Below are 15778 nucleotides of genomic sequence, written 5' to 3'. Positions count from 1 at the left end.
CTGACTGAAAATTCACCGTCTGCTGAACGATACTGTGAGAATTACCAGAATGAACCAAAACAAATCTGAAATTAGTCGTAAGGCTCGATGAAGTTAAGCTAAGTTGGTGATTCAGGTGATTTCCATCAGGTTTAACATTGTGACAGATCTCTTTTCACAAAATTTGACATATTTAATGTTTATATACTGTTCATATTTCAAGCCCTCGGTTTGAGGGCAGTCGGTAACATTTTTGGCCCAAATCACAAATTTCCCCATACTATACTTAATTTTATAGTAGTGACTGAAAGAACGAGATCGCGGATACAAGCGGCGGAAATGAGCTTCCTCCGAAGGGTGGCTGGCCTCTCCCTTAGAGATAGGGTGAGAAGTTCGGCCATCTGGGAGGGGCTCAGAGTAGAGCCGCTGCTGCTCCACATCGAAAGGAGCCAGCTGAGGTGGTTCGGGCATCTGACAAGGATGCCCCCTGGGCGCCTCCTGGGTGAGGTGTTCCAGGCATGTCCCACCGGGAGGAGGCCCCGCGGCAGACCCAGGACACGCTGGAGAGATTATATCTCTCGGCTGGCCTGGGAACGCCTTGGTGTTCCCCCGGATAAGCTGGAGGAGGTGGCTGGGGAGAGGGAGGTCTGGGCCTCTTTGCTTAGGCTGCTGCCCCCGCGACCCGGCCTCGGATAAAGCGGAGGAAGATGGATGGATGGATATACTTAATTTTAAACTGCAGGTCTACTTGGAGTGTCTAAATAGCCACTGTCATACTAATAAATTGATTATTAATCCTTTATTGACCTTTCAGAGGCAGGTAAAGTTTATTTTTGAGGTTTTACAATGCTTATTTCTGAGGAAAGGCATCTGCTGTCACACAGTGTGACATGTCCTGTTTTACATGACCACTATAATGACTTAAACATATTTGAATACAAGTGAAAATGGCAGGAGCACTATGGAACCATTGGTATTTATATTGTTATACATATATGTATAACCATCAGGCTGCATCCACACTGGAAGTGATTCACGGTCTTTCACTTGCTACGTCGCTGTGCTACCATCACCGGTGGTTATTTTGTGACTGAGGGCAAAATTACCGCCGATGAAGCCAAGTGGGCGGGACCTAAGATCCATTTTTCTGGATAGTGCTGGATACCAATGACTGACATATGACTTGGTAGTAAATACATTAGGGGGTTACCTAGGCAACTGCAGCCTGGAATGTCTGCAAATAACCAGCCTACGCTTCAAAACGATAAGTGGAGAGAATTGCTTCCAGTGTACGCAAGCTTTACCACAACTAAATGCTGCTGTGTCATTAAAAAAATAATCTTCCTAACTATCATCTACAATACTGTGCATACGTCTTGAGCCACCACTCGTTTCTTTATGTTTTGGTTCCAAGATATCAGGCTTTGTTGCTCTTGAGCAACAGGGCAAATTACACAAGAACTGGACTGAAAAGAAGAAGGAAGGAGGTCAGGTGAGACTTCCAGCTGTGAGCGTCTACAGTCATCTGTAAAACACAGTGGAGACACTCATGGTTTGGGCTTCATTTTAGTCAGTGGTGTTGGGGAGATCAAATTATGAACACAGAAACGTAACATTAGATTTTTATCCACAATGCAGTATCATCTGCAATGCATCTGATTGACAACAGTTACATTTTAAAGCAATGGCAATGATTCCAAACACCCTGCCAATGCATATGCAAAGCACACCTGGACAGAAAAACACAATGTAACACTATCGGTCATGGACTGGCCTCCCCAGAGTCCTGACCTCGACGTTATTGAAAGTGTAGAATCATCTTGACAAAGAAGTGAAACAAAAGGCAGAAACATCCAAAGAAGAGTTTTGAATGTCCTCCAGGAAGCTTCATAAGAGAGTTCAGGGCGTGTTAAAGAATAACAGTGCTCATACCAAATATTCACTCTTCAGCTTATTAGAATTGTGCAGACTATGTTTTTGACTTAAATACCGTATTCGCATTTATGTTTGCACGTTTCAATAAACTGCTGCAACTTTTCCTAGCAAAACATAAAAAAATGAGGAGTGGCTCAAGACAATAGCTATACTTACAATACGACATAAAAATATTCAGAGCAGTGGTAAGCAACCATTCAAGGTAAGTTCTTACTGAAGCAGCAGCTCAGGTGTCTTTATAATCTTATTACTCTCCGACTCCTCTTTAAATCTCAGCTAGCTCTCGAACTCCAATTCCATCTACGCTGAAAGTTGAACATTTTGACTTGGAAACCCCCAACCCCAAAACAGCAACAGAGCATCACTGATGTTAATGTTAGAGTCACGCGGTCACTGGATTCATCTCAGTCTGCTATTCGCTGCCTTTTAGCTCCGTCGTTGGTCTCCACCAACTCTGTGTGAAATCCCTGGCCATTTAGCGGCTTCATGCATGACTATGCTCACTAGTTAGGCGTTACGTTGCTGTTTGATGCTGGTCAGATGGCGTACAGTGGGTTTGAAAACAAGGGTCGTGTCCAAATTCATGGGCTGCATCCTCCTGAGGCCGCATTTGTAGACCGATTACGTCACAGCGACGCGCCGAAGGCTGTCCAAATTCGTAGACTCCTCCGAATGCAGCCGACAAATGCGTCCTCCTTTTCCCCGAATTTGAAGGATGGGTCGGGTGTGTCCTTCTTGGCCCACCATATCCCAGAATTCATAGCGCGGCCCAGCCAAACTCCAGTTTCCAATAATGGCGGCCGCTACTAAGTTTTAAAATTACTCATATTAATCTTTCTGGGTCACAAAATAAACATATTTTCAGGCGAGAAAGTAGCTGTGTAAACATCAAATATCTGCTCAGTTTATCAAGATATCGCGTATTTGCAAAAGTGCTTCGATGTTTTCGGAGACGTCTGCTACCCACCAGCTCGATAGCTAGCCGGGAGTCGAGGGTCACTGGAGCCGCCAAGAACGGCACAACTCCCGCACATCATTTTCAGATCACCGCGGACTTTCGCTACTCGGGTTAAACGTAATATATAAGTCACTTAGACAACCTAAAAATGTTGTTGTTGGGCTTTTTTCAGTGTTTTATTTGTTCGTGAGTAAATCGGTTTGGCTGAGATTAAAGTTATTAGATTAGATAAAATAAAACTTTATTAATCCCCCGGGTGGTCACGTCAAACAGAAAACTGATTAAACAGAAGTGTGAGATGGTCGAGAGTTTACTCCAGTGTCCTGTTATATTTTAGATAGCAAGGAGCAGACGGCCGAGTTTATTAAACTCCACTGAGACAGCGGTGATGCTAATCAGAAGGCTGGACCGTCACATTTCACGGCCGTTTACTTCCGGCCTACCCGACCTTCTGAGGACCCGGCCCACGTAGACCGCGAAGGCCGGGTCCTCAGGAGGATGCAGCACATGAATTTGGACACGACAAAGAACAGCATAGAAGGATCTGTCACAAACACACCCTTTCACATAAATAGCCAAGTTATCCATGGTCATTATTAACAGTCATGTAAATATACAGTATAGATTCTTTAAATTCAGAGACCACTATTGTAAATAGGTTTAGGAGGTGTCTTGCACAACTAATGAAACATAGTGATTCATTCAGTTGTGTTTTAAAATATGCTAATCCAACATTTAGATCAAGCGATGCTTTGATCTCCGAGGGAGATTAGAGATGTGTCTGATTTCCCTTTGAAACCTCTGCGAAGCGAGAAGGCAGCCAGCCAGCATGCTGCTGAGAGCCTCTGGCAGCGGTCCAGTCAGGAGAGGGTTAATAACAATAAAGGGGAGGTTGGAGAAGCCTTCCTGAAAGTCACATGGTCTGTGCTGGGAAGGGTGGGGTAGGGGGGGTTAAAAGATTGGAGGGAGGGCTGCTGGAGATGAGAGGGGGAGGAATCTGGAGCATGTTGCCGTAGAAACAGAATCCTCAGTTGGCCAGTGTGAAGTCAGAGGCGTAATTCTGGGTGGTGACTGCAGTTAGATGCTGCTGCTGGTGGTGTGAGGTGGGTGGGTGGATGGGAGGGTGACTCACACTGGAGAACGCACTCTGCATTCTAATGGATGGACACACGTGCATGCACGCATACACACACCTTCGTTAGCTATCGTCACCTTCAACTGTCAGTATCTTCTTATCTTAGCATCTCCTGTTTTATCCCGACTTCCTTTGCTAATTTATATAATGGATCAGCGTTATCTCGCTATTTCTGAACATATAATTATTTCATTACGTGTTGGAAAATCCATTAGTATACGTTTTGTTGGCTCTACTTGCATGTGTTGATAAAGGGCATCTATTACGGGGAACTAACTGCTCAGACAGGCAAGTAAACTATAGCCATGTAATTGTTGACGGTATAATTGCACAGCACACGTAGCAATTAAAGCGATAATATGTGTAAACCATGCTCAAGATTATCATTGGATTAACTACACTTCCCAAATACCCTTGGGAGTTTAGCAGCTCACCAGCTGTTAAAGGGGGACTGTTAATAATTATGTTGATGATTTTATGCTGTTTTATTTTTGAGGTGGTTTTTTTTCCTCTCTTTTTGGCTGCAGGGGAGTTAGTTTGTATCTCATTATATGAAGCTTATGTTAATGAACTTTGTCTCTTAGGATGCTGGACAATGACACATAAGAAGCAATATTAAACAGATACATATTTTCTCACAACCTGAATCCTAACATACATATGAATCTGAATTTATACACTAATAAATTAATATTGAAATATTAAATATGAATAATTTAATATTGTGTTTTTAATCTTGAATACAATCAACATTAGGTTGTCTGGATTAACTTTAATCCACAGCTTTAGTCGGTAATGAGATGTGTAGTTTAAAGCCTAACGTATACGTTATATAAATGTTTTCACCACACCCCTTTTCTCTTATGTTCACTTTTTAACGACCCAAGCAAAACATCAGATTTTCTACCGATCACATCAGCCACTGCAGTGCTGTAGCACCGCTGGATGTGACGTCCACTTGTCCAATAGCAAATAATGGTCCTTTGATCGAAAGCCGCTTTAGTCTTCCTTTTAAGGAAAGCCAAAGCAGGTTCATTTCCCATCAATGCAGCATGTAAAGCTGGAAGCAGCAGATCACAGGCACTGTGACGTTTTCTGGGTCACCACCCACAACTGTAACTCATGGTTTGAGACAAGCCAATGGGGAGCAGTAAAGCTGGGTGGTCAGCAGTATAACGAGGCTGGGTAAGAAAAAAAAAAATCTTAATCTTGTTTATTTGAGTTTTTTGTGACCATGACTCATTTCTTTTCTGGGAACAGGTAGAGGCAGCTGTGCCCCATGCACAAGTCAAGAAACTGGATTTTCTCTTTTTGATTTAAAATTTCCTTTCAGAGAGTCGCTGTGATTTTGGCACAGTGTGATCTGCTTTAACTGTGTGTCCTCAATAGTTACTGTTTCTTCTCGATTGTGTGTTTTACGTTAGAAATATAATAACTATAATATAATATAACAAAATAACTCAGTTCTTGCAAAAGTATTTTTTAATCCATTAATATTAATTTTGCTACAAAGTACAGCACTATGAAAAAGTCCTTCTTTATATTTTTGTATACTTTCTCTTATATGTTGCATTTTGCACCACACTTGTTTGTATTTTTTTAAAAGCGATCTTGATCAATAGTTTTTCAGCCTTTCTGTTGCTTTTCAAAGTTTTTCTTTGGTTGGACATTGGCTGCTTTTTCACTCATTTTCAATCCAGTCCTTGTCCTTGACCATTTTCATGTTTTTGCTTGCTTGTTTGTTAAATCCCATAATACAAATCACTAAAGCATAAAAGTGCACGTACGATGAACCACTGTTTTATCTACACATATCAGAAAACAATTTTAAATTGTATTATTAGGCACTCGGTTACTAGCAGCCTGTAACAAAGACACAATTTGTTCCCCTTTCTTTAGTCGAATTTATGACACTATAGAAAGATTACACATTTGACAGGCATCCATCCATCTTCTTCCGCTTTATCTGGGGCCGGGTCGCGGGGGCAGCAGCTTAAGCAGAGAGGCCCAGACCTCCCTCTCCCCAGCCACCTCCTCCAGCTTATCCGGGGGAACACCAAGACGTTCCCAGGCCAGCCGAGAGATATAATCTCTCCAGCGTGTCCTGGGTCTGCCCCGGGGCCTCCTCCCGGTGGGACATGCCCGGAACACAACACCCAGGAGGCGCCCAGGAGGCATCCTTGTCAGATGCCCGAACCACCTCAGCTGGCTCCTTTCGATGTGGAGGAGCAGCGGCTCTACTCTAAGGCCCTCCTGTATGGCTGAACTTCTCACCCTATCTCTAAGGGAGAGGCCAGCCACCCTTCGGAGGAAGCTCATTTCCGCCGCTTGTATCTGCGATCTCGTTCTTTCGGTCACTACCAACAGCTCGTGGCCATAGGTGAGGGTAGGGACGTAGATCTACTGGTAAATTGAGATCCTCGTTTTTACACCCAGCTCCCTCTTCACCACGACGGACCGGTGCAACTGCGGCCGCAGCACCAATCCTTCTGTCGATCTCCTGCTCCCTTCTCCCATCACTCGCAAACAAGACCCCAAGATACTTGAACTCCTCCACTTGGGGCAGGAACTCATCCCCGACCCAGAGTGGGCACTCCACCTTTTGCCATTTGACAGGCATGAAATCATATTTTTGCAACAACAAGGTGATTCCCAAAGCACTCTTATGTGATGTGACAGAAAACCTGGTGTATCACATCATGAGGTGCAGCGCGTTCTCAAAAAATTTGAGGAAAATTTGAGGAGCCTGAATAGGACAATAAAGAAGTGGCAGACCTATAAAACTCTTCTTCAGATGGAAAGTTTTTCCATTTTTCAGCATGATAATGCAGCAGTCACCAAATACACGGGTTATGGTAATTACCTACTTGACCAACTCACACATTAGCTGTATTAAGAATCACTAATCTAACTGAAAAAAGGAGTCCCATAAAACTATGATGGAGTTAGGTCAGGAGTGAGCTGTCCGTGGTACTGTTAGAGGCTACAAAATCCAAAAGCAACAACGCACCAAATACACTCAGTAGACCTGGCAGCATGGACAGAAATAAGACGATGCTTAAATGTTCACAGGCAAAAACAAAAACACAACAAAATAACTAAATTCATTGCAAATGTTTAGCCTTGTGATCCCAGGGTTTACCCTGCCTTTTGCTCTATGACTATGGATGGACGGACAATTGGACGTTTTATTTTTCCATTTAAACTGAAACAGCTGAATGTCTCCTTGGCATAAGATGGTAAATGCCAAAAAGTTATTTCTATACATTTTTCTGATCCCAGAAATACACTCATTTAACCTTTTGATCACTGTGCTTTTCCCTGAAATGAGAACATAAAGGATCGGACTGTTTTTTTTCCCACTTTCAAAACAGACTGATAGGCATAACTTCTTACGTTAATCACGTTCTTTCATTCATTCACTTTTAGTACCACACATATAGTATATTTAATAAAGCTCCCTTCTGAATTTTGTTATGAACAATAAGAAGGAGTTGATAGCTAACATTTTCTGAACACATGAATTACATCAGAAAAAATGATGAGAGGTCCCCTACAGCCAGACATTTTCAGTTAGCTGGAGGGTCAGTGGTTACGGGGAATGGTGGTTGGGCTGTGGAAAAGAGTTGTTGACAGGGAAGGGAAATCAAAGGGAAGCCCATTGGATATATAACAGTGTATCCTGGAGGATTAAATGAGGAATTGTTGTCGTCCTGTTTTTTACGATTATTATATGTAGTGGATGGGTTCCAAGGACCTCTCGTAAACTGACGTACATTGTTCCACATAATGTTTTTTTTTGTCATCAACAATTTTTATTTATTTAATTTTAAACTTCAATAACAGAACTTAAGGATAACTACATAAATAAATAGTTTAAAAAACAAACAAACAAAAACAAAAAACAAAAACCAAAACAAAGGAAAGGTATCCTATTCTTTCTTTGCACACCAATCCCCACACCACCACTCTGTCATTACTCTTCTGTTCTTCAAGTTACAAAAACCCAGCTTGTAAAGGGAGACCAAATACAATCATATTGATGCAATTTGTCTAATAAACCATAAGTCAATTTTTCGTAAGACGCCAACTTAGCCATTGTCTTTAGCCACTCTTCATAGGGAGGGGGGTTCTTTTTCCGCCAATGCCATATATATAATGTTTTTTTTAAGGTATTCATGGACTAGATGTATATTTGATCTTTCTATTGAATCCGACAGACTGTATCATCTAGGATATTTTGTTCCTGTTATGGGAAGGTTCGGCTTTATATCCAGCTATATATGTGATGTTATGTACGTATAAAAATACGTATACAAATAAATATAAATCCACTACTGAGCAGGTTCCTGTGTGTCCCAGTGCTTTATTGCTGGTGATGTCCACATATGCAGAGGAAAGCCATTGACAGAAGCGTGTCCATTTGTTCTTATTGCCATTTTATACTAAGCAGTTTAACAGCATATAAAATAGTATTATATATGCAATTGTGAGTGCTTAAGTTCTATTAACAGTATGGCAGTTTAATGATTTGGAGGTGAGCACGACTTTTGTTTTTCTTTGTTTTCTGTTTGTCTCATATCCTTTAACTCTCCGAGTAGAGCTCCGTTTCTCCGGGACACTTAAAAAATCCCTCGTAGTCTTCCATAAAATACAAGTTGTGTATTTTGACGAATAACATCGGGGCTTCAGAGGAAATACATAGAATGATGGAGTGTGGGCGTCGACTTCTTAAGTCCCTTTACAAGAGAAACCCTACACCGGCCTCTCTGTGGACTCCCCCACTCCAAGTCAATGTTTATCGATTTCATTAGGCTGAAATAAAGACTTGCCAATGTGCCCGCTGAACTGGTGACACAGACGATGAAGCAACTTGGTTAAATGACCGAGACACAGCGCCACCTGGTGGTTCTACGTCAGACTAACATCGCAGCAAATATTCTCTGACTGTATTTACCGTTTTAAATGTGTCAGGCTTCGTGACTCTTTGTCCCGATATTAAGGGAACATCTGCATTGCTAAGCAGCTGCAGTATGAATTGATGCCAGTGAGACATTTGCGTGCGATCGTTAAAACTGGACAGGAAGAATATATTACCGACATCGGAAGAATGAATGAGGCTCTGCAGGAAGCAGGCTGTGCATTCATAACGCTAATACAAAAGCCTACCTTTTGCAGGCTTGCTGTTTGATTTCCGCTGGTAGATCGGTTTGCAAAGCAGGAAAGTGCAGCAGTTTTTCACACGGGAAAGCCCTGAAACCGTGCTACCTCCGTTCAGCCCTGCTGCTACTACTGGGGTCCCATCTGGCTAATTACCTTGTCAATAAACCTTGAAGGTAATACCGCGAGAACGAGAGCTGGGGGTGAGCGCTGATCCTGACCCTCACTAATTATCCCATCCCAATTCCAGCACGGCAGGAAAAACAGTCCAAGGCAATAACTCAAGGTTTCAATATTATTCATGCACGTGTCCATTCATATTAAAAACCTGTCACTGTATTGCAGATTTCATTTAAAAAGGAACAACATTACAGTTTTTGCCCATCAAGGTGTAAAACAGTGTAGAACAAAGCTGACCAGGAAAATGTTTATATGCGTTTATATTTATATGTATTTATTCATATGCACATTTTTAATGCACTAACCTTTTTACTGTGCTGAGACTCTTTTGTTGTCACGTGCATCTTTTTTGTTGACATTATCCTTGAGATGGAAAGTTGACAGTGATTGGATGTAACTTAGAAAGACACACACCCACGAGCTTTCACACTGCCTGTCAGGACAAACACTAAGCCATCAATCTCCAAAGATGACTTTATCTACTCTAACGAAAGTGTGGCGAAGTGTGGTGAAGCAGAGCCCGGGGCAAAGGGTAGAAAACCTTTTCTTGTGTCATCCCAGCGGGAACAGTGGCCTAAATAACTGTGAAAGGGAAAAAAACCAAAAAGGTTTGTAACCACCAAGACGTCAGGTTGCACTAAAAATGCACAAAGCTGTGAATAGGTGAAAATAAGACAAAATGGACTTTCACCTCATCCAAGAGGTTTTTTTTTTTAGTTTAAAAATAACTGATGGAGAGTCCTGAGTATTTAATACGTAGTGGATGTGTCAACCTGGAAGAGATCCTATGGGATAACCCAGCTAGGTGTTAAATACCTGGAGTCTCCATCAGTTGTAGAACTGAAGATTCCTCTTGAATGAGAGATACAACGTCTTCACGGACAAAAAGTGCACAGCCTGTCGCAGTGTCTGTGTTGCTTTTTATTTAATCTTCTTGTTCTATTGGTTCTTCAACCTGTTTTCCTCCTGCCTACATCTCCATCTTCAGGATCCACTGAACAGTGTGCACTATCCCTCTTCTGTACATGTCCAAACAGTCTCAGCCTTGCTTCAGTAACTTTGTGTCCAAGCTGCTCAACTGGAGCCCCATCACATTTCTGTAGTTTACCTTCCTGCTTCGGTTTCTTAGATTTAAAGTGTGCACGTTATTATTTTCTAATGCCATTTCCATACTCTTTTGCACAATCTCTGTCTCATTTCTTTTACATTTTTCTTTAACTCCATTTATTTATTTATTTTTTAAATTTTCATCACTGCTGTATATATCATATAGTGCTATACATAAAAATAGATATGAGACGATTTTTATTTATTTATTGCACTACCTCACACTATAGGCCTGAAAGTCTTCATCTCTGCCTCCTGTCATTTTGTCACTGCCACCTTCTCTATCCATACATCACAGCACGTCTCATTACAATCTTGTAAACCTTTCCTTTGAATCTTGCTACCATCCTTCTCTCACAAATCACCCCTGACTCTAACCTACACCCTCTCCACCCTGGCTGCACTCTCTGCTTCACCTCTCTTGTGCACTGTCCCCTGCTTTTGATAGTTGACCCCAGGCATTTAAACTATTCCACCTTCACTTCACCTCATTGTATCTTTTCTTGCCTCTCTCATTGACAAATATCTATTTTGTATGAGAATACGAAACAGCGAATGCTTGTAAATTTAACATATTTTTTATTATTATGTAATTGTAGAATATATTTTTTAAATAAAATAAATCATGTACAGTAGTACATAATTAGCTATTTGTGCACTATACAGTGTCCAAGTCCTGCTTTTTTAACTCTGCAGCGTCCTCTGCTGGACACAAGTTGAGTTAGCATAAAAGCATTCTCCTGCAAACGAGCTTCTGAGATGATGTAATCGCTCTAATTACCTGTGTTGTTGTCACCAGTGTTGTTTATCACTGTCTGCGTGAGTTATTTAAGCCCATAAAGGCAAACAACACAACGGTAACAATGGTGACAACAACAAAAATGTTACCCGGCATTTTTAGTGCGCTAAACAGGAGCAGCACATCCGGTCCGGCTGTCAAATCTGTCCGCCATTGGCGCGTCTCGTGGATTACTCTTTGGATGTGGGTCGTGCGTGTTTTTTCTTTGGCGCTTAAATTAACAAAAGACAGATATTTTCTGGTAACCAGTGAAGCAGCAGGTGTGTCACGAAGGGTATTTTCGCGGGTTAGCTGCTTTAGTTCGCCCGTGCACTTTGCTAACGGAGAAACGCGCTACATGTCAAGTGAGCCGAAGAGACTCTGCACCGAAAACATGACCGTTACAAAGATCGGAACCCACAACGGGACCTTCCACTGCGACGAGGTTCTGGCTTGTTTCTTCCTCCGGCAGTTACCCGAGTACTCGGTGGGTGCAGCACGCTGCAGATTAATAGAAACATGTTTGAGGTTATTGCTAACTCCACGCTGTGCTTTTAATTTTTTTTAATGTAATCACTGTGCTCATCGTTTTTTGGCTAGGTAGAATTTAAATCCTCCCAGGAAGTCCTCACAGTAAGGATAAAGCCACATCTGCATTTTAGGAAAAAACACTTAATCTTGTCTTCTGTTAATGGAGCCAGTGTAATGCCAAAAAAAATAAAACCACCAAAAGGGGGCGCTGTGTGTAAACGGATAGCAAAAACTATTACAGCATAAGCCGTAATACGGTGAATATGTCACACATTTCAGTGTTATGGTCTGAATAAACTAAAAATAAATTTTTTGTGTGTGTAGCCAGGTTTGCAGAGCATTTGAGGGAGTTTTTTAATTAAGTTAATCTCAACCTAATAGCACATTTTGTCTCTAAATACTTAATATGGGTGACAAAATAATATTGATCAGATTCTGATCAGAGATTTGCTGCACTGCCCTAATAAAACCTGTGATCAAACCCAGGTTATAACCTGTCGTAGCTGTACCGTTGTTTTGTGGCACTCTTGTTTATATTTGTAATTTTTATAATTTATATTCGTAACAAAAATACCATATTTGATTACCTCTACATGTCTGTGATTTATGCGTAGTTTAGCAGAAACATTTTGATTACATATTTGAATTGACGTATACTTTATACAGTCAAAGCTTAAAGGTTGGACCTCCAAACACAGGGCTGGGCTTCTATGGTCTAATTTTTTTTTTTTCTCTTTTCCCTCCGGTGAGATTGTTGTAATGGTCTTTTAACAGGTTTCAATCAGAAAGCATTAAATCAACTTCAGATGGTAAAAAATTCAGCAGCCAGACTTCTGAGAAGAACCAAGAACACTGAACATATTACGCCAGTCTTAATGACTCTACATTGGCGGGCCATTACTTCTAGAACTGATTTTCAGATTATAGTCATTACTTTAAAAGCCCTTCATGACTTGGGCCCAGAATATATACTAAAACTGCTGTTCCCGTACCAAACACCAAGCAGCCTCAGATGCTCAGGCAGAAACGTGTTAACTGTTTCCACATCGCATTTAAAGACTAATCGAGGGTTTGCTGTTTTAATTTCAGGCTAGTTTGTTCTTTTATCCTGTGTTTCTGGAAAGCACTTTGAATGTTGGTGTTGATAAGTGTTATACAAGTAAACAAATAATAAAATAATAATTATTATTAATTTAATTTGACATATATTTCTTTTTGTTTGCTGCACAGGATGGAGAAATCATTCGCACCAGGGACCCTGCACAGCTGGCGGAGTGCGACATTGTTGTGGACGTTGGAGGAGTGTTTGACCCAAAGAGGCACCGCTATGACCACCATCAGAGGTGCAGTTCTGGCAGTAAGCTGCTGAAAAGAGAGAAATTTATTGTAGCATTCCAGCCAGACTTTATTCAGACGATGCACTCAATGATCATTACGGATGGACCATGGTGGGGTATTCCAACCCATTTATTCACAAGTTACCATAGACACATCGTAAGAGCTGTAATCATGACATAAAACAAAATAAACATTCACTTGATAGATTGATTCACGTTTCCGTTATGCTAATTAATTCACAGAAAAGGCACAGGAGGTGCTAGCATCAGCCTGCTAGATCACTCATAAACTTATTAACAATCAAATAATACATTTACAAATTGTCCGAAATGTAAACAACAAGTACAACAAACAAACATACCGGTTTGCCTTCCAGCTAGATGCTAATTTAAAGATGGATGGAAAACGGTAACTTTCTCATTAACCGTTTCTATGGCAAGCAGTAGCAGTACGATCTTCCTTCCCGGAAGTTGCCTGTTCCGAATTTCAAAATAAGAGTCTAATCTATATTATAAGGTATAATTCGTTCAGGGATTTAACTGTTTGAAAAATATCAATAAGATAAATAATCTGGGTCATTTACATTTATAGCTGTAGATTTCTAAAATATTATGTACTCTGAACTAAGACTGGGGGAGAGATTAATCTTCACTGTTGGATCATATCACAGATTAATTTTATGCCAGCTGAAAAATTGCACTTCAAGTTTAAGATTAAAATCTTTCTTTGTTCCAAGTGCTGTAAAAAACATGGTGTTGCATTTTGAGCTATTCGTGTTTTCTGTCTGTATTGGTAGTTTTAGGGATCAATAAGAAAGTTTTAAAAGATAAAGAAGATACAGGAGAAACACCACTCAGCCATGTTATGAGTGTTGCTGTTACATAGTTTGTCCAACAGAGGGAACTCTCTATTTCCCTGTCAGCCACTTTGTTTAGATAGAAACAGCTGACATATCAGATTATTGTGTGGATGCCCTTTTGAGTTCCTGTTTCTCTTTATTCTTTATTCCACTATATTCTAGTTGCTTCCGTACACTTTTTGGCACTTAACTACTCCCACAGTTTTTATCCGATTTTTGCCATTCAAACTTTAAAAAATTCTGCTATTTCTGCTATGACTTTTGGTTCTCATAACTTCTATACTTTTTGAGATATTGAATTTTTTTTTGCAATATTTTTTGCCCATTTCTGCCATCTCATCAGTGGCGTCACTGATTTTCCTTGCCGGGTCAAGCTCAGTGAGATGAGCATCCGTTCTCAGACTGGGAGGCCCGGGTTCAAATCCCGCTTATGGCAACATTTCTTTCAGTTAACAGTTAAACTTTTTTAACTCTTTTCAGCCCAAATTCTTCTGATTCACCTCTTCTGCAAAATTGTCAGCCTTTTCACCTCTTTTCAGCACAAATCTCAGCTGTTTTCAGAAAAAACTCTTTTGAGCAGAAATTCTGCTGATTCATCTCTTTTCAGCGCAACTTTCTACTTCTTTACCTCTTTTCAGCAGAAATTCTTCTGATTCACCTTTTTTCTGCAAAGTTTTCAGAATTTTCACCTCTTTTCAGCACAAATCTCAGCAGCTTCTGCTCATTTCAGCAGAATTGTCAGTCTCTCCACCTCTTCTCTGGGAGAATGAGTTTGGCTCAGTGAGATGAGTAGCCGCCTTGAGACCAGAAGGGCCAGGTTCAAATCCTGCTCAGGGCAACGTTTTTTTCAACTTTTTCAGCTTTTTTCAGCAGACATCTTCAGCGTTAAGGCATCCACACAGCATTTTTGCAGGAAATGCAAATTTTTCTAGTTGGATTTTGAAATGACCAAATATTGGTATCAGACTTAACAATCCTATATCAGTCAGACTCTAATATACGCATGTACCAATGGAAGGAAGCGTAATCTTTAAAGCAGCTCACGCACCAATCTCCAGTCACTTCCAAGCGCTGAGGCGCACCGTCTCCAGCAAGCCAAAATAATTTATCGGAATTATTACGCCTGGATTTTTCCCACTTGAACATCGTCATCGTACAGCCTTTGGGATTTCCTTTCATTATCTGAGCTCTAATGATGAGAAACTACATTTCGAGGTGGCTTCTGCTCTGACACCTTTGAAGCGCCCTGATTGCATGAATCATAAGGTAACAGGCTCTGTGTTTTGTGTAGAATTTCTTCCTGATGATTGCATTCAGTCGACGTCTCATCACGTTGAGCAATCAGCCTATTCCAGGTGTCTTGTCAGCTTAATGTCCTGATGATAATCAGCCATAGCTTTTATGACCACGGCGATAAAGATACGCCAGGGCTCTCTTCCTCGCAGGCGGTTAGTGATAATTAGCGCTCCTTGAATTGAACGCCCCCCTGCTGTCGGTTCACGAAGCGCAGAGGCTGCAGCAGTGCCGTCGGGGCCACAGGAGGCTGTGGCTGTCACTCACATGCCCGGATGGGGGGCAAGATGGTTGTGATGGCACAGATGAATGGAAGTGGGCTGGGTGCGACAGGAAGTTAGAGAAGGAGCTGGCGAGAACAACTGTAGTCCTTGTTTCAATTTCACTTCTTTAAAAACAGTGACAGCGTACAGATTGAGCTGACAGCAGCACCAATGAATCACAGACACATTCTGTCAAATAAAATAGCATGCAGTTACAAGAGCGCAAGTCATTAAAGGACCTGTGGTTATTATATATAAATAT

At 41.2% G+C, this 15778-nt stretch overlaps 2 protein-coding genes across 2 annotated transcripts in view; one reads left to right on the top strand and one right to left on the bottom strand.

Annotated features, from left to right (window-relative positions):
- Nucleotides 1–9336, bottom strand: part of LOC146517861 (mitogen-activated protein kinase kinase kinase 12-like) — a 35609-nt gene extending 26273 nt beyond the window's left edge. The window contains exon 1 of the mRNA XM_085161130.1: nucleotides 9177–9336. The gene's annotated coding sequence lies outside the window, so the exon portion shown is untranslated. The remainder of the gene's footprint in view (nucleotides 1–9176) is intronic.
- A 1962-nt stretch (nucleotides 9337–11298) lies between these two features.
- The window catches only part of myg1 (myg1 exonuclease), a 32399-nt gene continuing 27919 nt past the window's right edge, over nucleotides 11299–15778 (top strand). Inside the window, exons 1-2 of the mRNA XM_085161163.1 lie at nucleotides 11299–11719; nucleotides 12994–13106. Of these exons, the coding sequence (XP_085017289.1) occupies nucleotides 11318–11719; nucleotides 12994–13106 (515 nt within the window). The 5' untranslated portion in view covers nucleotides 11299–11317. The remainder of the gene's footprint in view (nucleotides 11720–12993; nucleotides 13107–15778) is intronic.

This window comes from Neolamprologus multifasciatus, chromosome 5, assembly GCF_963576455.1.
Source record: "Neolamprologus multifasciatus chromosome 5, fNeoMul1.2, whole genome shotgun sequence".
NCBI classification, from domain to species: Eukaryota; Metazoa; Chordata; class Actinopteri; order Cichliformes; family Cichlidae; genus Neolamprologus; species Neolamprologus multifasciatus.
The sequence above is the reverse complement of the archived record's forward strand: the minus strand, read 5'-3'. Positions and strand labels throughout refer to the sequence as shown.